Here is a 26,519-nt window from a genome sequence, read left to right as displayed (position 1 = left end):
TAATAATGTGATTGCTCTCACCAGAGGTTTTACCCCGTCCAGGGTGGATCAGCCTCCACAGTATAAGCCACTGTGTTGCTCTCTGGCTTTGATCTGCTGTTGTCCTGGGAGACCCCCGTTCCTCCGTTGATGTTACGTGCCCCGTTATATGTGACAAGGAAGAAGCATATCCATGGTGTAGTATGTATAGAAAGGAGTTTTATTCAAAAAACCAAAGAAATTACTCACAAACAACCGGTGATCGATCGCTTATTGTGGTAACAGATTTAAAATCCCCCGTATTCGTCACCGTCACGTGACTTCATCAGGGAAGATAATTCCCTGATGAAGTCACGTGACGGTGACGAATATGCGTCGGAAAGAGAGAGAGAGAGACACCGGAAGTGACGCTGGAGCGCACCGTTCGTTTTTATGTGTACACCGTTGTATATGAGTGCTCTATAATGTGAGTACCCTGCTGTTAGTATTCAATAAACTCGTTTATATTAAACTACTACACTATGGATTACCATTCCTATGTCTTGTGAGGTATACCTACCCTAAGATACCAGAGCTGGGGACGCTAGGAGATATATACCTACATTCTAATAAGGCTGTAACCTCACAGCCGTGAGGTAAGGGCACATCCACCCACTTACTGGACGGAGGGAAGAAATAATCACTGCACTCTTGTGTTTGCATGATTTATGACAGCACTAACACCTGAGTTTGAAACATAGCTGAAGCTTTTACTGGCAGAATTTGCACGTCTATTCTAATTTTATGGACTGAATATTTTATAGCACCAGCACTTTATTTAATTTGTTTGCCGCTTGCAGTGTTTGCACAAAGGAATGCACTGGATAGAATATTAACTCATGTTTATTTGCTGCTAGCAGTATTTGCACAATGGAATGCACTATATAAAATATTAGCCTATGTTTTATTTTGCTGCTATTATATTTTTATATTTTTTTTATTTGATATATTTAGTGTGGTTTCATATTTTGCACATTCACTTGGCACTTTGTACTGCATTTTTGCACATTTATAATTGCTGCTATTAGATTATGCGCATATGTATATTATTTTCCAGATACTATTTCACGATTGCTAATATAATATATATATATAGGACATTATGCACATTGTGGAGCATATATGTTAAAAGGTGACTTTTTGATACTAAGTAAGCAAGTCTATATCCATCTATACAGTTTCTTCTCACTACTCTTTATCTATAGTCTGAATACCTAACCCTCCTTTTCACTTTCTCCTTCCTTTTTTCTTGCTTTCCCTCTCTTTTCCTTTTTTCTTAATCTCAGAGCCCAGGATTACACCCAGCACCTTTGCTTGTGTGGAGGGATCAATGGTTGTACCATTGATCTCAATGGTAAAGTCATGGGGAGGGGATCGGGGAGAAGGAAATATTACAAGCTCAGTTTTAGAAAGATGAAACAACTCATTAAAATCATGTGTAATAAAAATTAGGAAATAATATAGTCAATATGGTCACTATATGAATTGCGCACATGCTGCTGTTACCAGTACACCTTTTTATTTTATTTATTCGGGTCCTTTGCTGCGTCCGTTCTTAGGGGATAAAAAAAGTAGTTAAATCCACTTCCAGTTATCTACCAAATATTGAAATGTCAGATGTGGGTGGATTCATTATTTTTTTTTTTTTTTTTTTTTTATGAAAGTTCCTTTAAGGACAGAATGGCAGACTAAAAGAAGAACATTGCATTGCCAGGAAGTAGACTTTGCTATAATGGCTTTCTCTGCAAATTGTATTGCTTTGATGTGATCAATTATTCAACATATATTTAACAAGTAATCTGCTGAATGCAGGAGCAGAAGTGCTGATCATTAAATGGTGAATGTCTGCTGGGAAAGATATAATGTTGCCAGCACTAATTGTTACTGCAGATAAACACATATAGTTACATAATTAGGCTGAAATAAAGTCTCTCAAGTTCAACCAATAGAAGTGAATAATCCCAAAAAAAAATCAAAACTGCCTTCACGGGGCTCTGAACTCAAAGCTGTTCCAGAGAAAGGCAAACGATTCTTGTAAACCATGGTCCAGTTTTGCAATGGGGTAGGATTTTCGAAAGCAGTCAACAGTGTGACCTCACCACCCCGCCTATCCACCTTTATTCATTTAGAGAATGCTTTGCATTCATTGAGAAAAGGCTAAGCATTCGCCTAATGCCAGCGATCCCCTGTGGGGAGCAGGGCAGCTGCTCAGCATGGGACATGGACTCTAGTGGAGATGATCACTGGAGTAGTGGTGTCTATTACAGTGATTTGCAGCTTCAGCCTTTCTCAGCCAGGGTTCCATGGAACCCTGGAGTTTCTCCAGAGGCTGCTGGGGTATCCTTGAGAAGCTTTACTCACAAGGAAACCCTAGAAACCCCTGAAGGCAGTCCAGAGTTTAACTAATCAATAGACCTCATTCAGAAGGAACCCCTTTGATTGATTATTAAGTCAACCTCATTCAGGAGGTTGAATATGAAGTCAACCTCAATCAGGAGGAACCCCAAAGATTGATTAAACCAACCCCATTTAGGAGTAACCCCAGAGATTAAGCCAACCTCATTCAACCCCAGTGGTTGATTATTAAGTCAACCTCAATCAGGAGGAACTCCACAGATTGATTATTAAGTAAACCTCATTCTTTACTCTTTTAATAAAAACTCTCTACAACCTACTGCTCACACTAGTATACCATGAGCTTTAGGTCTTATACTGTTAGTGGCAATCCCCTGAAACCCAGAAACCATTTCAGGGGTTCCTCCATGGTAAAAAGTTTGAGAAAGGCTGTTCTAGAGGGATCCTATGAGTATGGTATATGCATAGTTACATGGACCAATGTAAAAATACCCATACCTAGAATTCTACTTGGCAAGAGGTCTACCATATAGCAGTGGTCATCAACCCTGTACTCAGGGCCCACTAACAGGCCAGGTTTTATGTATTACCTTGGGGAGATGCAGACTAGAATACATCAATCACTGAGCAGCTAATGATATCACCTGTGATGTATTTCAGTATATCTTGGAAACCTGGCCTGTTAGTGGGCCCTGAGGACAGGGTTGATGACCACTGCCATATAGATCATTTATTTATTTATACATGGTGATCATATCCCCCCTTAATTGCTGCTTCTCAAAGGTTCAGTTCAGGTAATCTTTCCTCATGGCTGCAGTCCACCATGCCTTTTTTTCAGTTTAATTTCCCTTCTCTGCTTGTTTGTACTGGACTGATGTCAGACATGGATTTCTGTAAACCATTTGATCTTTACATTGTTATCCTGAGGCTCTTGTCTGTTTTTCCTGTCGGCGCTGTTCTGTCAGTCTGTGTTTCTGCCCTCTTACTCTTACGTCTCTTCTGCTTTGTGTCTGTGACTCTTTTGTGGGTTTTCCATCACCTGCCAGCGCTGGTGCATCCGTCTGAATAAGACGCCTGTCACAAAGGTTGAGGTGTGAAAGCCAGTATGCAGTAAGACCTATGTCCTCCTAGAAATCCTGATACTTGCAGAGGATTGTCATGACAGCCAGGCGGCTAGCAGTTTCCGTTAGGCCCCTTCCACACTGCTGTAACTTAAAAGTCGCGCAATTTTACTGTGATTTTGTTGCAATTTTGATGCGGTTTCATGGAATGTCTTTGTGTAAGCTTGAGGTCTATGGACTTAAACTCGCATTAAAGTCGGACAGGGACTTTGTGGGTGCTTAGTATAATAAAATTAATATATGACAACAAAGTATGAAAAAATGTATTATTTTATTACAACATGATAAAGGGGAGACAAAGACAGTGGTGATAATAAAAGGAACAGACGCCACTTATTCTGTACAGTGTATCCACATGTCTGTTCCGTATTCCACACGTTTCCAGTGTCGCCACTGTCTTTGTCTCCCCCTTTTCATGTTGTAATAAAATAATTTATTTTTTTCATACTTTTTTGTCATATATATATTTTATTATATTAAACACCCACAAAGTACCATACTGCCAAGTCATTTTTTTTTTCTTGGTTTCCACATATATGAATGGTCATCATTGGAAATCATGGGGAACGACTTGTCATGCGACTTTGCAGTCACAAGTGTGAAAGGGGCCTTAGTGATTACCAGTGGCTAATTACGTATTTCTTTTGCGTCAAGTTTGCTTTACATTATGCAGCTGAGATAACTTATTTCTGTGAAAGTACAGTTATCTTTTATATTCTTGTGTTTAGAAGAAAAGAGCGATCCTGCCACAGACGAGGTATGTGGAACTCTTCTTGGTGGTGGACAAGGAAAGGGTAAGTCATGGCTTGCATTCATACTTGTTTCATGTGTCTGCCAATGTGTTGCGTTTTCCCCCAAACATGATCACGATTTATCCTGGTTATAAAATGAAAGAAGGAATCTAACTGGTTAGCAATTCCACAAATTATCCTGCATGGCACCCATCACTTTGAATAAAGGGTTCATGTTTGGAAGTATTGGGTTAAATATCTCCAACATCATAAAATAATGTTTCCGATCAGGGTAGGACTATTCTGGGAGTATCTTTATGACTCTGAGATGTCATGTGACCAAAAGGCAGACGGCTACAAAAGAAATGAGAAAAATGCAAAAGTGAAATGTGAATGATGAGGATTATTTGGGATAATAGCATATTTAGTATTTGATTTAGGTGAGTCCTTTTCATTTTCACAGAGCACCAGTTAACCGATAAAGATCTTTATTATTTAAAGTGGACCCATGCTCAAAAAGTAAAGATGCCTAAGCAGTACACTGTAAAAGTACTATTTTGTCTCGATATCCTCCTAAAAATATAGCGGTGTACATCCTGGTATCTGCAGTGTGGGATCTAAGGCACTGCTGCCTCTGATTGCTAGTCTCAGGCGTAAGGATGAGCTCAGGCGCGTTCGCATGGACCACGTGCAGAGCCCGCCTTGAAGTCGGCGCAGCGCTGCGCTAATCACAGGCAGTGAGACATTGCCCCGATGTGCGGCTGCAGAGATCGGGCAATGTCTCACTGCCTGTGATTAGCGCAGCGCTGCGCCGACTTCCTGGCGGGCTCTGCGCGTGGTCCATGCGAACACTCCTGAGCTTATCCCTATTTGGGAGATGTGGAGTGAGATTTGGTGATGTCATGCCTCTGTCTCATTACTAGGGCTCTGACAGGTGAAAGCAAAGCCCTGCCTCTACCAAGATGGCCACCTCCACCTAGAGACACTGGGGTTAATTTACTAAAACTGGAGATCGCAAAATCTGGTGCAGCTGTGCATGATAGCCAATCAGCTTGAAACTTCAGCTTGTAATATGTTCACTTAAAAAAAAAAAAAAATGCCCATGCAGTTAAAAAAAAAAGTGCATACGGTATATTATTTTTTTATTGCAGGAGCCTGTAAAGCATTGCACCAGCTTTCAGCAGATTGCTGATGCCATGCAGGTCTCCTACAGACCTGTCAGGGTACAGTCTCAATCCATATTGTCTGCTAGGATTTATTCTTTGACTGAATAAAGTTTTCTATTTTTATAGTGTAATATGTTATAGGACTCTTTTTAGGGATACCTAAGGTCTTTTTTTTAACACATTATTTACAATCTGTTAAAAATGACAATTTCCAAGAACAAATCTCCCAAACCTAAGACTGTTCCTAGGAGTCACAGAATCCATGGCATTGACATATTAGGCTCCAGTACAAGGCAGCCAAGTAACAGAATTCTTGTGTAAATCAGAGATATGCTGGACACTGCCATTTTTCATTAATAATTGCATATTATTCTTAGTGTAAGCCTTTAAAAAAACACAGAAGTAAAAATCTCTTCCAAATCCACCCTATGGCCTGATTCCAGCAGATGACGCATCTCAACTGCCCATGTCACAATCTCAGACTGTGTGTTGGAGCCATGCAGTGTGCTTCAAAATGCATCATTCTTATAGAGGATTAAAAATGTTTTATTTTTTTAATAACATAACAAACATGTTATACTTACCTGCTCTGTGCAGTGGTTTTGCACAGAGAAGCCCCCATCCTCTTCTTCGGGGGTTTCCCACAGGTGCACCAGGCCATCCGCTTGCAATTGCCCCCATGGGAATCCGCTTTCCATGGGGGCACCCGTGCCCGCTCTCTCCCAAGCTACCCTCTCTGTGTCTGTTGATAAAGACCAGGAAACTCGGCCCTGCCCTCCGCTCCCTTGTCACAGCATTTAATTGACAGTGGTGGGAGCCAATAGCTCCTGCTGCTTTTAATCTGCCCAGTTAGGAGGAAGACGGGGGCTGGAGCCGCTGCTCTTGTGACATCACTGGATTGGATCGGACTTGGGTAAAAATAAGAGGGGGGGGGGGGAATCCTGCGGCATAGGTTTTTTTACCTTAATGCATAGAATGCATTAAGGTAAAAAAAAGTAGGCTTTAGGACCACTTTAACTGTGCCAGAAAATGAAGACAGTCATCGACTCTGTATTACTGACCTATCATCCCTTATTGTGCGCTGTCTCTGGAAGAGGCAGCCATCTTGGTAAAGGCAAGGCTTTGCTTTCTCCTGTCAGATCTGCCCCCTGATTATTGATGGTCTGGTGATTGATGGAGGAAGAATCAGCTGGGGTGGAGGAGGAAGCACAGGACCACCGAATGAATGGAGCAGAAGAAAGCAGACCTTTGCGGTGCAGGTCCTTAGGTACAGCTTCACTTCCAGCAAGGAGAACAGTGAGCAGCACAGTAGTGACATCACCAATTCTCACATCTGGGGAGCCTAGCAGTCAGATGCAGCAGGGCCTTAGAAGATCTCGCACCCCCGATAAAGAGCTATGAGGCTACACAACATTAGTGCCTAATCACATGAAGTGCTTGATATTTCTTAGGAGAAATTCAACGTAGGGTAAATCTTTCAATATACTGCTTTGGCCTCATGCACAGGATGTTTTTTATGCCGCTCCTAGGGACGTGCTTCCAGGGGTGCGTTTTTTTTTTTCCCATCTCTAAATGCCCCTGCATGTTAGCCTTTGTGTCCATGCACACAATGGTGTTTAGAGGCAGAAAAAGAAAATGCATCCAGTGCGTCCAGGAGCAGCAAAGTTTTGGCAGAAAAAAGCGATTCACGCGCCTAAACGTGTGTACGTAGATCTAAGTGCTAGGCATGTTTAGCGCTTGGGTGTTAATTTATTTCACTGGACAGAATAAATACTTATTCTGACCAGTGAAATAAATTAACACCCACGTTCTTGACATTCCCAAACGCGTTGTATGCGTTTACAAGCATCTAGCTTATTTTTTTTTTTCTTGCTAAAATGCTTAGTTTGCAAAATGTCCAGTGTGCTCAAGGCCTTAGGCACAATTACCAAGTCTAGATGTTGCATATACAATGGTAAATCTTAATTGTTTGAGTTCATGTTCAATTAAATATAATTAACCAAAAGCAATTGAACTCTTTCGGATGAGACCTTCCTCATGTCATTCTCGGGCAGCAATCAGTTTTTTCGGATACTTTCTGGTCTCTCTTGTTTATGGATAAGGCTGGATAAGTCTTATTGCTCCTCCACCTCCTTTGTGGATATAATCATTTACGTGCAAGTGATCTGAACATGCATGTCCAAAATCACATTTACTCCTTTAAGTATGGCCTAGTTTAGTGTTATTTGAAATTTAGCAGATTATCTTGACAGATAGTTTTGCAAAATAAAAACCGGTTTAATGTTTAGGAAAGGACTAGATGATGTCATCACTGGGTCTCTGTGCTTTTCTATGCAATGCAGATAATGTGGTGGTTGTTAAACCACTCCAAGTAATGGCAAATCTCATTCAAAGCAGCGCAGATCATTGCTTATTAATCAAATTTATCTCTGGTGAGCATAAATTAGTGTTGACCAGAAGAACAAACTATGAGGGGGCATTTTTCAAAGCTGGAGCTGACAAAATGTGGAGTAGCTGTACCTAGCAACCACCAAATCGGCTTCTGTCTTCATCTTGTTCAGATAAAGAGAAATTAAACCCTCCTATCCTTTCCAGCCAAGGACGCTGCCATCTTATGTTGGCCATACACTATACGAAAAATCGTTCAATCCCATTTTCGGCCATGAGAGCAAATGAAAGTGCCATCATGTAATGACCGATAATTCGTTCAGTGGACATAAATCCATTTTTTGTTAATTTTTTCACATATACCTAGTGCAAACAGTTTGGACGGCAAACACATTAACCTTTCAATTTATTAATTTGTCCTTCGTTTTTTGTTTTTTTTTGCCTCAAAAAAATCCCAACTGATTAATGCCCATTAACTGGCTGAAAAACGAACAAACTGTCTAAATGACCGAATTTCGGCCAATTTTTCATATAATGTATGGCCAGCATTAGTCTCTATTTAAACTTCAACCGCCATGGTGCTGCACATGTGATCAGTTCTGACACCAGCCATTTGATGGTTTGACAGTTTGGTTGAGAGCACAACCAATGTGATGGTTACATTCCTGGCACATGCTGTTTTTTGAGGCCTCGTTCACACCATGTGTAGAGACGTGTGAGTCTTTCTGCACGTGTTCTGGAAGGGCACAAAGGAAACAATTGTTCTCTATGTGTCCTATTCACATCACAACACTGGTATCGTGCGCGTACGGCATTTTCTTCTGCGCGGAAATCTGCATTGTGTAGAAAACTCACTGAAACACGCCTGAAAACTGATGTCAACTCGTGTCTGCAAGTGAAATTCTGTGTTTTTTTTTTTTTTTTTTTTTTCAGTTTTTCTGCACACATGGTATGAAAAAGTTCTGAAACTGTTAAATTGTTGAGTTTAGTTCCACTTTAATCTTTATAAAGGGAAGCTGATTGGTAGCCATGTATTGCTGCTCCAGATTCTGTCTGCTCCAGTTTTTATAAATTCCCCTCTATGTTCTTTCATTTATTTTTTTCCGTATAATAAACATCTGATGAAAAGCTTCTGATGAGCTGCGGAAGACAGCTGCACTGCTTTTTGCAATCACCAAACAGTAGAGTTAGGCACAAATTCTGAATATCGGAACATAGAGTATTTGATGGTTGTGCAGATGAGCATATGCTTTGGGTTGTTATTAATGGTTAATAGTTTTTGCTGTGTCTTTGTGTTCCTGTATCTGAACTCTGATGTGATGTAATCTGCACATCTGTTATTGTCTCATTACTAAGAATTCCCCTGACCATTTCCACCCTTAATCAGGACCTCCGCCCACACTCCTCACCCTGCTATCTGCGCACACAGCGTCCGCACCGAGGAGCTGACTATCCAAATATTGTCATTCTGCTGTGATCAGTTTACACTTACACTTCCAGCTTTGTAATTAGCTAATACTCCCCCTCCAAGTCCTCTTCACAGGCCCCACCACAAAAATGTACACATGTGCTTCAGGCTGAGCATTGTCTGTGCTAAGCTGGCCATAGATGTACTGAAATCCCAACAACACAAAACCTAGAGATTGTGCTGGTTAGAGTTCCCCCACAACATGCTGGTACTAGTAGTCCACTTTAATATGCATATCAATCACTGGGACCCTGCAGCCAAATGTTCCACTGGGTGGTAGGGATGCATCTGTGTAAACAAAAGGAGACGAGAGCGCACATTCCCCCTAGTGTGACACCATTTATTAAAATCTGAAAATGAAAACTTCAATCCATACACTCACGTTGTGCAGCATGTAAATAGACATGTATCGCCTCCGGTTCCTTCTCCGGATTACCGTTGTAAGATCTGGCAGATGTGGGCTCTCTCCTCCTTTTGTTTACACAGGCTGAAATCTGACTGGTTCAGCAGGGACTGGCCAAATTTTGATTGGTGCGTGGTCATCCCTGTTCAAAAGAATTCAAGATCATTTGATCGACTTCTGTCGAATGGACAAATTGGGAAACTTGCTGACTTGGGGTAATGGCCAATCAGTGCAGCTGCTGATCAGGGTATTCTGACAGCTTTGGGTCCCACTAGCTCAGGCTCAGCAGGGGGGCATGTAGGACGAACTGCAGAGGGACTATTACTTCCAAACCCGAGAGCAAGGGTCCTCCTCTTCAGCATGCTGCCAGGGCACAGGCTTTTCTACTCACACACTGGGACTGCTTTCTAAAGAAATTGAACTGTAAGATTTTAAACACCTTTTTGTTTTGATGCATCTGGAATGTATTTAGCTGATTTAAAGTGAAACGTCCATTGCACTTTTTGGTGTGTGTATTTATTTATTGCAACCTAGGTATGTTTCTTTTACAGTATGATATGCTGGGACAGAATGCTTCAGCAGTGAGGGCTGAAATGGTGCAGTTGGCCAACTATCTTGACAGTGTAAGTAGAACAGGTGTAAGGGACTTTTGTATTCCTTTCTCCCTATGCCATGTTGAAAAAAAAAAACTGGTACAATGTATAATTTGTAAGTAAATGTATACATGGGGCCAGCCATATCTGCTCAATACATATGCAGGCTCTCCTTCCTTCTTTTTTGCATTATGCAGTGGTTGTGCTTTACTGTGCTTCCTCACAATGCAAGTCTGAGTTGGCCAACCCACTGAAAACAATGCTCTCCCTTTGTGGTTGATATTTTACCTTGGCATTAAAGTCATTGTGGTGGCTAACCAATTTTGTCTCTAAAGTCCTAAGCCCGGTACACACTACAGTTTTTATTTTATTTTTTATTTTTTTTGACCGCTCCGGTCGCTGTGAACTAACCATGCAAGGTTAGTCCAGCGATCTACTCCGCTCAGCTGTTGTGTTCTAACAGGCGGATGAAACAACCCATTGGCTGAGGACATTGATCGGGAGTCGTCGACTGCTGGTTTTTCAGCATGTGGGACAGACCGGCTAAATGGCAGCCGGTATTTTCTCTCTTGACATTCTGCCCGTGTGTACAGGGCTTTAAGCCGGCTGTAGACAGAGCAATTTTCCCTTGACTTCCCTGTCAACACAGACAGTGTTAACAGGGGAATCCATCCCAATTGTGTTCTTCTAGCGGGGGGAGGGTGGGGGCAAGTCATGGAGAACACTGTGATTATTGCTAGTGGCTATAACCACCTAAAATCTGGCAGGTTGGTTGTACCCAAGTTAATCTAAAACTTCCAGCACTGCGGGGGTTAATAGCTTTGGGCGTCCAGGCTCAGCCTCAGCTGCACTAAAGATGATCCAATGAGGACACGCCCTTCTGCCTGCTCCTCCATTGAGAAAAGTTCTTTCATCTTTAGTGCAGCTGGGCCCGGAGACCCAAAGCTGTTAATCCTTACCACACTGGACATTCAGCACCAGGAAGAGGACAGGGCAGCCTTGCAATGAAGAATTCTACAGAATCCAACAGCCTGCACATTATGGGACTTTCTTCATTAGCCCTACAAAACTGTAGAGAATTATTATTTTTTTTATTTTTATCTAAGATTCAGCTTTAAGGGAAAAGCCAGTTCAGTTGCAGCAGTCATTTGTAGTGAAGGTGTCAGATCTGATGAATCCTCAGCCCTGATATGTCTTGTCCCCCCTGGGTGATGACCAAGGTTTCTCCAATGTTCTTTAGATGTACAAAGTGCTGAATATCAGAATTGTCCTGGTTGGGTTGGACATCTGGATGAGGATGAATCACATCAGTACTGAAGGCTCGGCTGGAGATGTCCTGGGGCGTTTTGTGAACTGGCGTGAGCAGAATCTTGTACCCCTCCGCAGACATGACAGCGCTCAGTTTATTCTGTAAGTAACCTTTGTATTTCTGGATCAGCAAAACAGAGGGATTTCCTTTATTTAGTGCTATTGAAATGGAATGTACATGAGCACTTCGAGAAGGTCAGGAGAAAATCTTGGCCAATAGTGGACAATAATTCCATTAGTAGTGTTTACACTGAACGCCAGGCGTACAGCTCAATACATCCATCTATAGGAGGAGGATTCAGAGCTGTGTACCGGTTGGTGTTGTGATTTGTACCCCTTCTTCACACAGTCCATTACATGACACAGTAACCCAAACTATAAACCCTATATTTACCTTGTACACTCATTATGACTTTCTAAATGTGAATGTTCTCTTATGCTGCTTAAAGAGAATGTAAACCCAACATTTCATATTCCTGATATGTGCCTGCTGTACCATGTGCATGTATGAAAAAGTATCCTGTTCTCTTTGTATTGCTTCCTTTCCTTTCCCTATGTGAAAACCCTGGTGTTCCTGCCAGTCCTTCTACTTTCCTAATAAAACTGACCACATTAGGCAGGAAAAACAGCTTGGTCAGTTCTCTAGCTATGCTGGAAACTCGGCCTGCTCTCCTCCAGTGATCTGACTTGCAGACAGACATTCACTGGGAAGATCATTGTACTGCTGTCTCATTAATCACAGAAGCTGATCAGAGGGTGCCGGCCAATGGATGTCCGCCGCCACATGCTAATCAACGAGGACATACGCTGGATAGAGCTCTGCATATGTAAACAATGTAGAGCTCCATCCTGTCAGCAGGGATGTGCTGGACTTTGTTTTCTTGCAAAGCAGGGAATAAAATCCAGCACATCCCTTAGTGAAAGCGGCACACTGCACACACAAAAACACTGGTTAGGCACACATTTTACCCTTTGATTACCCTAGATAGTTTAACCCCTTCCCAGCCAGTGTCTCTAGTACAGTGATGGTGTATATTTTTAGCACTGATCACTATATTATTGTTACTGGTTCCCACAATGTGTCAGATTGCCTGCCGCAATATGGCAGCCCCGATATAAGTCACAGATCACCGTCATTATTAGTATAAAAAAAATCCCAGTATAGATTCCATAGGTTGTGGGCGCTATGACTTTTGCGCAAACCCATCAGAATAATCATCTTGGGATTTTTTTTTACCAAAAATATGTAGCAGAATACACATTGGCCTAAATTTTATGAAGAAATGTCATTCTTTACAGTTTTTTTTTGGATATGTTTTATAGCAAACAGTAAAAAATATTAGTTTTTTTCATAATTGTCGGTCTTTGTTTTTAGCACAGAAAAAAAAACAAAAAAAAACAGAGGTGATCAAATACCACCAAAAGAAAGCTCTGTTTGTGGGGAAAAAAAGACATCAATTTTATTTGGGTACAATGTCTCATGACCGTGCAATTGTCATTTAAAGTATCGCAGTGCCATGTAGCAAAAAATGGCCTGGTCAGCAAGGGGGTAAATCTTCCGAAGGTCAAGTGGTTAATAGAGGGGCAGTTAAGTTTTAAAAACACAACTTAACATTATACTAAGTCCTAGCTCACAGAACTTGCATGACAGCCCAAATTCCCCTGTCAAATGTACGCACAATGCACGTGAGTGCATTATATGTACACAGAGGCCATAACGTACACAAAATGCATGTGAGTGCATCATGTGTAAACAAAGACTGTAATATATGTACGGTGCATGTCAGCACAGCATGTGTACACACAGTACTTGTCATGCTTAAACAGAATGCCATAACGTGAGTACAATGCATGGGAGTGCATTATGTGTATAATCATGCCATAAATAGTGCTCCCGAAAAACAATGATATGTGATTCAAATAATTAAACCTTTTTTGTCCAGCTGGGGAGATTTCCCCTTTAGGCTGGGTTCACGCTTGCTGCGGCCGCGTGTCCCAGCAGTGGGTTCAGTTGCGACCCTGTTAACCATTTCAGGTACGAATCAGGACCACATTTTTGCCTGAAACTGACCACAGGACCCTTTTCCAGTGCACTCTTCGGTGGCCCCAGAGGTGTGTGAACCGGCTCCATTGAGAGCCGGTCACACTCTCCTCTCATGCAAATTTTATTGCGGGGAAACCCATATCCAATTCACATAAGTGTGAACCCAGCCATAGGCCCCTTTCACACTGGGGCGGTGCGTGCGTCGGCGGTAAAGCGTCGCTATTTTTAGTGGCACTTTACCGTAGTTTTAGCGGGGGTCTGCAGCTGCTAGCAGGGTGGTTTTAACCCCCGCTATCAGCTGAAAAAGGGTTAAAACCGCCCGCAAAGTGCCGCTGCAGCGACGCCTTGCCGGCAGTATAGCCGCGCTGCCCCATTGATTTCAATGGGTAGGAGCGGTTTAGGAGCAGTGAATACACCGCTCCTTTCACCGCTCCAAAGATGCAGCTAGCAGGACTTTTTTCACCGTCCTGCTAGTGCACCGATCCAGTGTGAAAGCCCTCCGGCGCTACACAGGTGCTATTTTTAGTGCTGTAGTGCCTGAAAACCGCCCTAGTGTGAAAGGGGCCTTACTGTTTTTATATTTGTGAAAAAAGTATTTAAGTCAAACAAAGCTATTTTAGGACATAACAGCGCCATCTACAGGTTTTTTTGGGAGTGGTGCAAAAAGTACTGGGGAGTAAGTTAGTGCTTCTAAACAATCTATATTAAGACTATACCCAGTCCTACTTGATGTTCTTCACTAAATTATGTCCAAATTTGTACAGTTAAATATTTTTTTTCCTCTACATGCTCCCCCAATGAACCTGCATTACTGCCATTTACAGAAAAAGAGAATGAACAGTGCACATACGGAAATACGGGGCAATTTAGGAAACCGCAATAACAGGTCAATTGGCTTCAGTATAAATCGCACAAATAGTAAACACAAGTGGAATAAAAAAGACACTGAATTTCAAAAGAGCACACTTCCGTAAACTATGAACCTTACTAGAAGATATAAATTGGGATAAAATCTTAGAAACAAAGAACACGGAGGAGAGATGGGTTTGCTTTAAGAGCATATTAAATATTGGCATTAGCCAGTGCCATTGGGAAATAAATTTAAAAGGGCGAATAAAAGTCCTGGATGGCTTAACTATAATGTAAAAATGCATGTAAAAGCAAAAGAGAAGGCCTTCAAAAAATACAAGGCTGAGGGATCATCATCAGCATTCAGTTTTTACAAAGAATGCAACAAAATATGTAAGGGTGAAGTTAGGGTGGCTAAGATAGAACACGAAAGACACATAGCAGAGGAGAGCAAAAATAATCCCCAAAAGTTCTTTAAGTATATAAACAGTAAAAAAGGGAGGAAAGACCACATTGGCACCATAATGAATGAGGAAGGACATCTGGTTACAAAGGATGAGGAGATGAGTAAGGTATTGAATTTATTCTTAGGCCGCGTACACACGGGTGGATTGTCTGCCCAACTTAGTCCGCTGAAACGTGTTTCAGCTGACAATCCACTCGTGTGTGGGCTTCAGCGGACTTTTTCAGCGGACAGTCTGACGGACCAAGTCTTTCGGAATTTCCGCAATTTTGTCCGTTCAAACTTGGTTTCAGCGGACAGTCCGCTCGTGTGTAGGCAAGTTGGACGGACTAAGTATGGCGCATGCTCAGAAAGGATTTACACGCCGAAGGTTGCATTGCAGTGTATTGGACGTCGTATTTCTAGTCCCGTCGTACGTGCTGTACACGTCATCGCGCAAGCTTTCAGCGGACTGTCTGTTCATCGTGTGTGGTCAAGTCCGTTCATTCAAAAGTTGAACGGACTGTCTGTCTGATTGTCTGACGAATTTAGTTGGGCAGACAATCCGCCCGTGTGTACGCGGCCTTAGTCTCGGTCTTCACGAGGGAACCGGGAGGGCTTCAGTAACCAAAACTGCAGTGTTTGTCCTCATCACACATCACAGGATGCACCCTCATGGCTAACAGAAGACAGAATTAGAAATAGACTTGGGAAACTTAACATTAATAAATCACCGGGACCAGAGGGCTTGCATCCGAGGGTACTTGGGGAACTCAGGTATTTGCCAGACCATTGTTCCTAATTTTTACTTAGTCTACTGACTGGAATGGTACCAGCTGAATGGAAAAAAGCCAATGTAGCACCAATATTTAAATAAGGGCCAAAATACATCCCTGGGAATTAGACCAGTTAGCCTAACATCAATAGTATGCAAGTTCTTGGAGGGGATGATAAGGGACTATATACAAGATTTTAGTAATGATAACGGTATCATTAGCCGTAATCAGCATGGATTCATGAAGAATTGTTCTTGCTGAACCATCTATTAACCTTCTATGAGGAGGTGAGCTGCCATCTAAATAAAGGAAGGCCGTAGACGTGGTGTATCTGGATTTTGCAAAAGCATTTGACACAGTTCCCCATAAACGACAAACGGCAATAACATCTCCGCAGAATGTAGAAACCTTGCAAAAAGATCTGAACAAATTAATGGGGTGGGCAACTACATGGCAAATGAGGTTTAATGTAGAAAAATGCAAAATAATGTATTTGGGTGGAAAAAATATGAATGCAATCAATACACTGGGGGGAGAACCTCTGGGTGAAACTCAGGATGGAAAAGGACCTGGGGGTCCTAGTAGATGATAGGCTCAGCAATGGCATGCAATGCCAAGCTGTTGCTAACAAAGCAAACAGAATATTGGCATGCATTAAGAAGGGGATCAACTCCAGAGATAAAACGATAATTCTCCCGATCTACAATACTCTGGTCCGGCCGCACCTAGAGTATGCTGTCCAGTTCTGGGCACCAGTCCTCAGGAAGGATGTACTGGAAATGGAACGAGTAGAGAGAAGGGCAACAAAGCTAATAAAGGGTCTGGAGGATATTAGTTATGAGGAAAGGTTGCGAGCGCTGAACTTATTCTCTCTGGAGAAGAGACGCTTGAGAGGGGATATGATTTCAATATACAAATACCCTACTGGTGACCCCACAATAGGGATAAAACTTTTTTGCGGAAGGGAGTTTAACAAGACACGTGGCCACTCACTAAAATTAGAAGAAAAGAGGTTTAACCTTAAACTGCGTAGAGGGTTTTTTACTGTAAGAGCGGCAAGGATGTGGAATTCTCTTCCACAGGTGGTGGTCTCAGCGGGGAGCATCAGTGGTTTCAAAAAACTATTCGATAAGCACCTGAACGGCCACAAAATACAGAGATATACAATGTAATGCTGACATATAATCACACACGTAGGTTGGACTTGATTAACTTGTCTTTTTTCAACCTCACCTACTATATAACTATGTAACGTGTTGCAGTCACTAAAGCTACAATTCTCATTACGCATGAACGGTGCAGTGCAGGTGGTGGCAAAGGCAGCTTCTCTTTTTTTTTCTTTTTTTTTAAGTACTGCTCTGTTTTATTTCTCTGGAATGGCAATATTCTGATTTTTAACACTTTTTGTTGCAGGAAGAAGGGATTTGGAGGCACTGCAGGAATGGCTTTTGTAGGCACCGTGTGTTCCAGGAGTCACGCTGGTGGCATTAATGTGGTATGTCCTATGTGTTTTAACAATATAAAGAATGTTCCTTTGGTTGTTAAAGTATGGTACTATAGAGATGGGTAAGAACTGAGGGCAGGCTATGAACATTTAGCCAATAACTTATTCTTAGTACAAAGTTATGAAAGCTGAGCTCCAGCCTTCCCTTCAGTCTTGCACTGCTGTACAGGCTCCTCTCTTGTACTGAAATTGCTTACACTAAAGTGTGCATTTGGAAGTTGTAGCAAGCCTACATCATTTTCCAGGCTGGAGAACGTACATCATCATCCAGCCCACCCAGCCTTATTTTACTGTTGTGGGTTTAGTAACACTTTAAAGTAGAATTTCAGGGTATTACTAACTAATCTTAAAAATGCTCCCTTCCCCCTCCTAAAACTTATACTAACTTACCTTTCCTCAGTCCGTTTTCAGGTTTGGTCACATGATCCGGCTCCCATGTGTCAGCCAGCACCGGCTGCAGGGGAAAAAAGAGCACTCGACAACGGCTGTAATGTCTGAGCGGTGGCGCCACCTATAGGCTTATTATGGCCCATCCATATTTGAGGCTCCCTCCTCTCTCCTGAAGCCGATAATAGCTGACAGAGGGGAGCCGATCACATGTTCGGTCTGGGACATCCAAAAAAAAGTTTTTCTTCTACGAGGGCATAGTGTAGGTGTTCAGAGGCAGGAGGGAGCAGCTATAAGACTAGGTAGTGATATCCTGGAATTGTATTTTAAATATTATGTTGCAGATATTTCCAACACACATGGAAAATTTCTTTTACAATATTTTTATTATTTAGTTAAGACAAAATCACAAACGTGGTACAAGAATGGCAACTTATTGTTATCTGTTTAGTGGTAAGATTTATGGTCGCACTGTCTAGAACCTAAAGTATTTTTTTTCCTTCTTGCTGGTATGTCCTCTGCAACTATGATAAGTTCTGGAAAATAATTTTCCTTAATTAGACATTTAATAATACAAATCTAAAATATTATGTGCAGTTGAGAAAAATAATGTGACATCTATTGATAATACAATGGCACTGAAGGAAAAGCAATTTTTGCTCTGCGTACAGAAAGGGTTCTTTTCTGTAAGAGGTGTGAGATGTAAAATAGTTCACATTCCACATGATCTGGTTCTAGTTGACTCTGCAGACTGTTTCAAAAGGTGCTAGATGTATTTTTAAATGCACACAATATAAATGAATATTGTTAATGTTATTAACAATTGTTATATTATGTAATTATTATTATTATTGTACGAATTGGTACACATTGTAGAATATTTATCCTGGTAGTTGAATTTTTTTTTATTTTTTTTATAAGTTGGTTGAACTCAAACAGGTCTATATGTGTAGAATGATGAATTTTATCTCCCTTCTGTATTATTTTACAGTTTTCACATCACAATGTGCAATCATTTTCTTCTATTGTTGCTCATGAACTGGGACACAACCTGGGAATGAATCATGATAATGGACGAGGCTGTTCCTGTCCTACACCAGGGGGTTGTATCATGAACTCCGGGGCCACGTAAGTGTTTAGTTTTGTCATGGTATCCTAACGGAGCTTCGCTCTCTGCTACAAATAAAATTACTATTAGAACTGAACTCCAGGCAAACGGCTAAGAGTACAGCAAGGCTGTAATTAAGCAATATAGTTATATAGTTAGGCTACCTCCCCATCCTCAACCTGTGTCTGGCTGGTGAAAGAGCAGCAGAAGTCTGATGAGGTAATTTTCTCCTTTCTCAGCATGTTTTTTAATTAATTTTTTATTTTTTTGTAAAAAAACTGCAGCCGATGACTGTAAAATATCAGGTACTTACAAGTGCGTGGAATCCAGCATTGTCTCCCTGCAGCTGGTTCTTCTTACTGCCGGTCTCTGGTGCTGCAATCTTAAATACAGGAAGTCGGCTGTGACTTCCTGAGGGTCCACAGCTGGGTCTCTACTGCACATGTGCAGCTTGTGTGATGCTTTGTGAATGGTCCTGTAGCCTACTGGGACATAAAATCTGTTGCGGGAGAGAGCAGAGCAAGACACAGTTGACGCATTTCACGCCTTATGGAGCACTTATTCATAAAGTGGTTATGAATAAGCTCTCCATGTAGTGTGAAACACGTCCACCTTGTTTGCTCTATATCCCTCCTTGTGTTGGGCTGTTTTTAAGAGTGCAGCGACTCAGATCTTGTTTGCTTAACTAATACAGCTGTGAAGCTGGACTTACACCCTGTGGATGCTAAGTCGGCAATTGCATAGCGCTACACTAACTGGAGCAGCGGCTCTGCATCATCATCTTTACCTCGGTGAAGGATTTTGGAATTTGGTACTGCCCCCGTCCTTTTATACAATGGATTCCAAGAAGCTGATATCAGGACGGATTCCTGTATCTACTCTGATTGCATTTAGGCTCCATACACAATAGCTCCTAGAAGCTGTTATCAGCATTTTTTTCTGCTCCTGGAAGTTAAATAGTGTTATCCTATGTGTCCATGCACACTACTTTAGGCTACTTGGGACAAAGTCACTTTAACGGCAATGGAACTTTTCTAATCGGTGCGACTCAAAAGTTCCCGCACTCCTTTGGGGCAACTTCATCACGGCTTGCATTGGCTGTTGGTAAAGAGGTCGTATGCAAGCCACAAGGAAGTTGCGCAGGAATGTCGGCTTCAAAGTCACGCTGGTGTGAACAGCCACTTAGCGTTTCTTGAGCTTCAGCATCTAGTGGCAGAAAAACTTATTTAAAGCAGAACTTGGTTTAAAAGTGAAAGTTCAGCTCATCCTCCTCTGCTCTCTTTACTACCATTTTCAAAAGATATTTTTTTCTGGTGGCAGGTGCCTTTTCCTGACAGGTACCCGCTCCCACTTTCTCACTCAGGTGAAAATTATGGAAGTATGCCCCCTCCCCCCCGCCCGCAACCTCCTGGGACACATCACCTGTTATATCTTCCAGCATCTTGCTTATTGGGTGTGTTACAGCTTATATATGGTTCAACGTGCCAATAGAAAGAGGGGAGGGGGGAGTGGTTAGTAAATGATGTATTGGTATAAAATATATGGTTATACAAATCAATGACCCCTAAGATACATTTATCATGAGGTTACAAGAGTCAACAGTCCATCTGGTTATGAGTCATAAGTCATGCATCCTGTCCAATGGCCTACAGAACAGAGAAGGAAAAACCAACCCACAATTATATATATATATATATATATATATATATATATATATATATATATATATATATATATATATATATATATATATATATATATATATATGTGCAAGCATCATTCAAAGCATTCTTTTATAGTTTTAAGATTTCTTGTATACTGAAATGGCAGAACATATCAAAGCATATAAAAAAAATAATGGTTTGGGCATATTACTACATGCATGTCAGAAGAATGGGAGATTCATAAGTAATTGAGGGTTTTTGCATTGAACACTTTTTTTATTGAAATGTCATGTCTTGTCCTGGGCTGTCATTAAGGTGACACTAAACAATATCCTTATTTTATTTTTTTAATTGTCCATACACATCCACTACTTGGTGCTCCTGTAACCTATTTTTCATAATGAAAATATGCACAAATACAGTCCTAAATTACACTATGCACAGTACTCGCGCATTAACAGCGCTCTAAAATTAAGTGTGTGTCATAAAACATATACACTAAACTTAAGTGAAATAAAAAGTCCGAAGGATGAAAAGTTCATAAACAGGAGTGTAGTGATCCAAAAGCCCTTAGGTTGATAGGAGAATCCTCATAGAGAATACACATCACACCATGCATGTAAAAGAAAACCTTGTGCTCCATGTGATCTCCAGTTTGCTTATGCACTTACCCCTAAGGGGTTAATCTTAGGCATTGTAAAGGTTTCACTGAGAATTGCTCAGTAAACAATACTGTATACGTTTATTGTAGTCCATTTTCATGACAGTTCTTATTATTTCTGGTTCTGCAGGGGCTCTAAGAATTTCAGCAGTTGCAGTGAAGATGATTTTGAGAAGCTGACACTGAACAAAGGTGGAGGATGCCTCCTGAATGTGCCCAGTCCAGACGAGTCGTACAGTGCGCCCTCCTGTGGGAACAAACTGGTGGACCCGGGGGAGGAGTGCGACTGTGGGAATGAAAAGGTCAGACTGAATATAAGCATGGAATCCTTCATATAAATGTTAGATAACCCAAATATTACAATTATCAATATAACTGTTGTAAATACTCTGGCAGGAATGTGAGAAGGATCCATGCTGCCAGCATGGGACCTGCAAGCTGCGCTCAGGAGCTCAGTGCGCCTACGGATCCTGCTGCCAAAACTGCCGGGTTAGTCACTTAGAAGTATCTTATATGCGTGTGTGTGTGTCGTATAGTATCATATATGCTTGTGTATGTATAGCTTATGAAAGATTGAGTTTACGTGAATCTTTTAGTTGACAGTAGCAGGAGAGGCCACCCCATGTAAGCTACTTGAACTGCTAAAGTGGTAACCTAAACAGGGCTAGGGACTCTTTGCTGGTGCCTGTTAAATGGCCCAATACTGTCACATGGAAAATACTGGGCACTTTCTTTGATCCATCTAACACAAGGGTGGGTGAGGAAATAAAAGATGAGGATATGTTGCTTGGGAGGGGGAATTAAAATGGGCAAAGCACTGTCTGTACACGGGGAGGCATAGTCATTTTGGTGCTTTTTTTTTTTTATTCTTCCTGTAAAATATTGATTAAACATTTCTTATAGGGTGTATTAACAGTTTGCAAAGTATGCAAACCTTTCTCATAAGAAATCTTTGCACTGCATATATACAAGCCTGTGTTGAGCTGAATAGGATGGGTCGAGTCTAGTTTAGCTCAGCTAGGAGAATGGGGGATCAGCATTCTGTATAATCTGATCTCCCCAGCTCTGAACGCTGTTATTCTGGATTTGAGCTCACCATCTGCTGGCTGTAATTGGTAAATATGAATCATTCATATTTACCTGAATATAAGTTAACATTTTGTGGATATTTTGGGCACGCAGTGTCATGCTGCTTTTTTTTTTTTTTGCCTAGACTTTATTTTATTACCATGGAGGAAGATTGGCAAAATGAAAAATAGCAAAAACATAATAGCTTGTAAATATGTCCATACATGGGCTGATCAAGAAAAAACAGATTCCCCCAGCCACTCAAGAAAGATGGATGAATTCTTCCCACTGTGCCATTGTAGTCTGACAGCGGGACTCCTCCACTGTCAGAATACATTGATCAGCAGTGCAGCCGACCGTTTTCGAACAGTCCTGTCTGAGTGAAGTCGATCATCTGATTGACTTCTCTTGAGCAGGGGTGGCCATAGATAGATGGAAATTTGGATGGTTTAGCAGGGACTTTCTATCCATCTATGCCCAGCTTTTGACTAAAGTAACATTGATGTGTATGTGGGCTAACACTACTCTCTTGTTTGTTCTATCTTTTACTATCTTACTGTTTTTTTTTTATTCTTTGTCTGAACTAATCACTGATTTTGTGTCGCTGTGCAGTTTGCTCCCGGTGGTACCGTGTGCCGTGCCATGGCCAATGAATGCGATCTTCCAGAATACTGCAATGGCTCTTCTCCATTCTGCCAGGCTGACGTATTCATTCAGAATGGGAATTTGTGCCAGAACAGCCAAGCCTACTGCTACAATGGCATATGCCAATACTACGATGGCCAGTGCCAAGGAATTTTTGGACCAAGTAAGATGACCTGCTTGCCAGAAATTATGTCCAAATACAGTACTATGTCTTGTTTGTGTTGAGTCTGTATGCACACTTTAGTCAAACCTTGTTATTCAAATGATATATAATTACAGTTGTGCTCATAAGTTTACATACCCTGGCAGATTTGATCATTTCTTGGCCATTTTTCAGAGAATATGCATGATAACACAAAAACTTTTCTTTCACTCATGATTACTGTGTGGCTGAAGCTATTTACTATCAATCAAGTGTGTTTACTTTTTTTAAATCATAATGGCAACAGAAATGGCCCAAATTACCTGATCAAAAGTTTATATACCCTGGTGATTTTGGCCTGCTTTCATGCACACAAGTTGACACAAAGGGGTTTGAATGGCTATTAAAGGTAATTATCCTCACCTGTGATCCGTTTGCTTGTAATAAGTGTGTGTATAAAAGGTCAATGAGTTTCTGGACTCCTGACAGACCCTTGCATCTTTCATCCAGTGCTGGAGGCTTGTTGCCAAGAGGAATGGGCAGCTTTACCATCTGAGAAGATAAAGAGCCTTATTCATTAATACCACAGAAGACTTCAAGCTGTCATTAGTGTTAAAGGGAGCAATACACGGTATTAAGAACTGGGGTATGTAAACTTTTGATCAGGGTCATTTGGGTAGTTTCTGTTGCCATTATAAATTAAAAAAAGTAAACACAGTTGATTGATAATAAATGGCTTCAGCCAGACACAAACTATGAGTGAAAAAAGTTTGTGTTCTCATTCATATTCTATGAAAAATGGCCAAGAAATCATAAATTCTGCCAGGGTATGTAAACTTATGAGCACAACTGTATATACACAGTGGATATAAAAAGTCTACGCACTCCTGTTAAAATGTCAGGTTTCTGTAATAAAAAAAAAAGGAGACAAAGATAAATAATTTCAGAACTTTTTCCACCTTTATTGTGACCTATAAACTGTACAACTCGGTTGAACAACACACTGATATCTTTTAGGTGGCGGAAAATAAAAATAAAAAAATAAAATATGGTTGCATAATTGTGCACCCCCCCTTTTTTTTTTTTTTTTTTTACAGAAGGAATTTTTATTGAAATATTCAATCAGATACATGTTATGCATAATTGTGCACACTAATACTTTGTTGAAGCACCTTTCGATTTTAGAACAGCACTCAGTCTTTTTGGGTATGACTCTATCAGCATGGCACATCTTGACTTGGCAATATTTGCCCACTCTCCTTTGCAAAAACCCTCCAAATCTGTGTAAATTGCGAGGGCATCTCCTGTGCACAGCCCTCTTCAGATCACCCCACAGATTTTCAATCGGTTTAAGTCTGGGCTCTGGCTGGGCCATTGCAAAACTTTAATCTTCTTCTGCTGAAGCCATTCCTTTGTTGATTTGGATGTATGCTTTGGGTCGTTGTCATGCTGAAAGATGAAGTTCCTCTTCATGTTCAGCTTTCTAGTAGATGCCTGAAGGTTTTATGTCAATATTGACTGGTTTGTCTGGTTTGACTGGTATTTGGAACTGTTCATAATTCCCTCTACCTTGACTAAGGCCTCGGTTCCAGCTGAAGAAAATGGCCCCAAAACATGATCCTGCCACCACCATGCTTCACTGAGGGTATGGTGTTATTTTGGTGATGTGTAATGTTGTTTTTTGCGCCAAACATATCGTTGGAATTATGGCCAAAAAGTTCATTCATCAGCTCATGATACATTTTCCCACATACTTTTGGGAGACTTCAGATGTGTTTTTGCAAAATTTAGCCGGGCTTGGATGTCTTGCCGCTCTATCCCATAGCCCAGACATATATGAAGAGTATGGGCGATTGTTGTCACATGGTACCACACAGCCAGTACTTTCCAGATAGTCAAACCGAGCATCAGAATTGGGAAGAATGGGGTTTTAAGTGACTTTGAGGTCAGAGGAGAATGGGCAGACTGGTTTGAGATGATAGAAAGGCAACAGTAACTCAAATAACCACTCGTTACAACCAAGGTATGCAGAATACCATCTCTGAATGCACAACACATGGAACCTTGATGCAGATGGGCTACAGCTGCAGAAGACCACAACGGGTGCCATTCCTGTCAGCCAAGAACAGGAGACTGAGGCTACAATTCACACAGGCTCACCAAAATTGGACAATAAGAGATTGGAAAAACGTTGCCTGGTCTGATGAGTCTCGATTTCAGCTGTGACATTCAGATGGTAAGGTCATAATTTGGCCTAAACAACACGATAGCAGATTCTTCCTGCCTTGTATCAACGATTCATGCTGGTTATGGTGGTATAATGGTGTGGAGGATATTTTCTTGCCACACTGTGGGCCCCTTAGTACCAATTGAGCATCGTTTAAAGGCACGGCCTACCCGAGTATTGTTGCTGACCATGTCCATCCCTTTATGACTACAGTGTACCCATCTTCTGATGGCTCCTTCCAGCAGGATAATGCACCATGTCACAAAGCTCAAATTATCTCACCATTGGTTTCTTGAACATGATGATGAGATCACTGTACTCCAATGGTCTCCACAGTCGCCAGATCTCATCCAATAGAGCACATTTGGGGTGTGGAGGAAGGGGACATTCGCATCCTGAATGTGCAGCCGACAAATCTGAAGGAACTGCGTGATGCTATCATGTCAATATGGACCAAAATCTCTGAGGAATGTTTCCAACACCTTGGTGAATCTGTGCTACGAAGAATTAACACCGCTTTGATCGCAAAAAGGGGTCCAAACCAGTACTAGCAAGATGTATCTAATGAAGTGGCCTGTGTGTGTGTGTGTGTGTATGTGTGTATGTGTGTGTATATATATATATATATATATATATATATATATATATATATATATATATATATATATATATATACCTTTGTTTATACATGCATTTGTACACTGTTTTTTAGGTTTAGTGTACATGGGCATTGCTCAGTAAAGTTTTATTAAGAAAGAATGCAGATTGCAGCAACTGACCACATTTTAAAGTTCAACTCCAGGGAAAACAAAAGTGTCCCCGCATAGCAAAGGTTAAATACTTGTTTAGATCTTGGGGAAAGCAGTTTTATCTGATCCTCTATTCCTGCAGCAGCTGGCATTCTCCTCTTCTCCCCTGCATTACAGTGCAGGGCTTTGGATCCTGCATTTATCTTGATAAGGTCAGAGATCCTGCAGCTGAAGGGACATTAAGGGAGAAGAGGCTGTGGGTCTTACAACAGAGGAGCGGCTAAGTCAAAGTTATATTCTGCTAGTTGTAAATTAACGTTTAACCCTTGTAATGGGAGGGTCTCACTGCAAGGGAGCACATTTACTTTCCCTGGAGTTGAGCTTTAACACAGAAGTCCTTTTTTTTTTTTTAGTACAAGTTTTATAGACACACACACAGCGGAACATGATCACACAGGGCCTTGGACACACTTAGCTGCACAAGGCTGAAGTATTGGGGAACAGAGAAGAGAAGGATACTTGGTAGGTATCCTTTAGTCAGACTTTAAAAGCATACAAAACAATTAGCAAGCTATAGGAAAATAACCATGTTTATTATGAACATACAATACATGCATAGAGCAATTGGAGGTTAAAAATCATATAAAATGATAGAGTATACGAGTCCTTGTGTATCGACGCAGCTTTGTTTCCCTAGTACCC

At 41.2% G+C, this 26,519-nt stretch overlaps 1 protein-coding gene across 1 annotated transcript in view; it reads left to right on the top strand.

The window, feature by feature from the left end:
• ADAM9 (ADAM metallopeptidase domain 9) overlaps positions 1–26,519 on the top strand; it is a 171,467-nt gene that overhangs the window by 112,551 nt on the left and 32,397 nt on the right. The window contains exons 7-14 of the mRNA XM_077469959.1: positions 4,223–4,288; positions 10,202–10,273; positions 11,484–11,653; positions 17,076–17,157; positions 18,545–18,681; positions 21,117–21,288; positions 21,383–21,475; positions 22,667–22,862. Of these exons, the coding sequence (XP_077326085.1) occupies positions 4,223–4,288; positions 10,202–10,273; positions 11,484–11,653; positions 17,076–17,157; positions 18,545–18,681; positions 21,117–21,288; positions 21,383–21,475; positions 22,667–22,862 (988 nt within the window). The remainder of the gene's footprint in view (positions 1–4,222; positions 4,289–10,201; positions 10,274–11,483; positions 11,654–17,075; positions 17,158–18,544; positions 18,682–21,116; positions 21,289–21,382; positions 21,476–22,666; positions 22,863–26,519) is intronic.

Source organism: Lithobates pipiens, unplaced genomic scaffold (assembly GCF_037356315.1).
Source record: "Lithobates pipiens isolate NorthernLeopardFrog02 unplaced genomic scaffold, aLitPip1_a1.2 Scaffold_8, whole genome shotgun sequence".
Classification (NCBI taxonomy): domain Eukaryota; kingdom Metazoa; phylum Chordata; class Amphibia; order Anura; family Ranidae; genus Lithobates; species Lithobates pipiens.
Note: the sequence above shows the minus strand (reverse complement) of the source record. Positions and strands in the feature narration are given on the sequence as shown.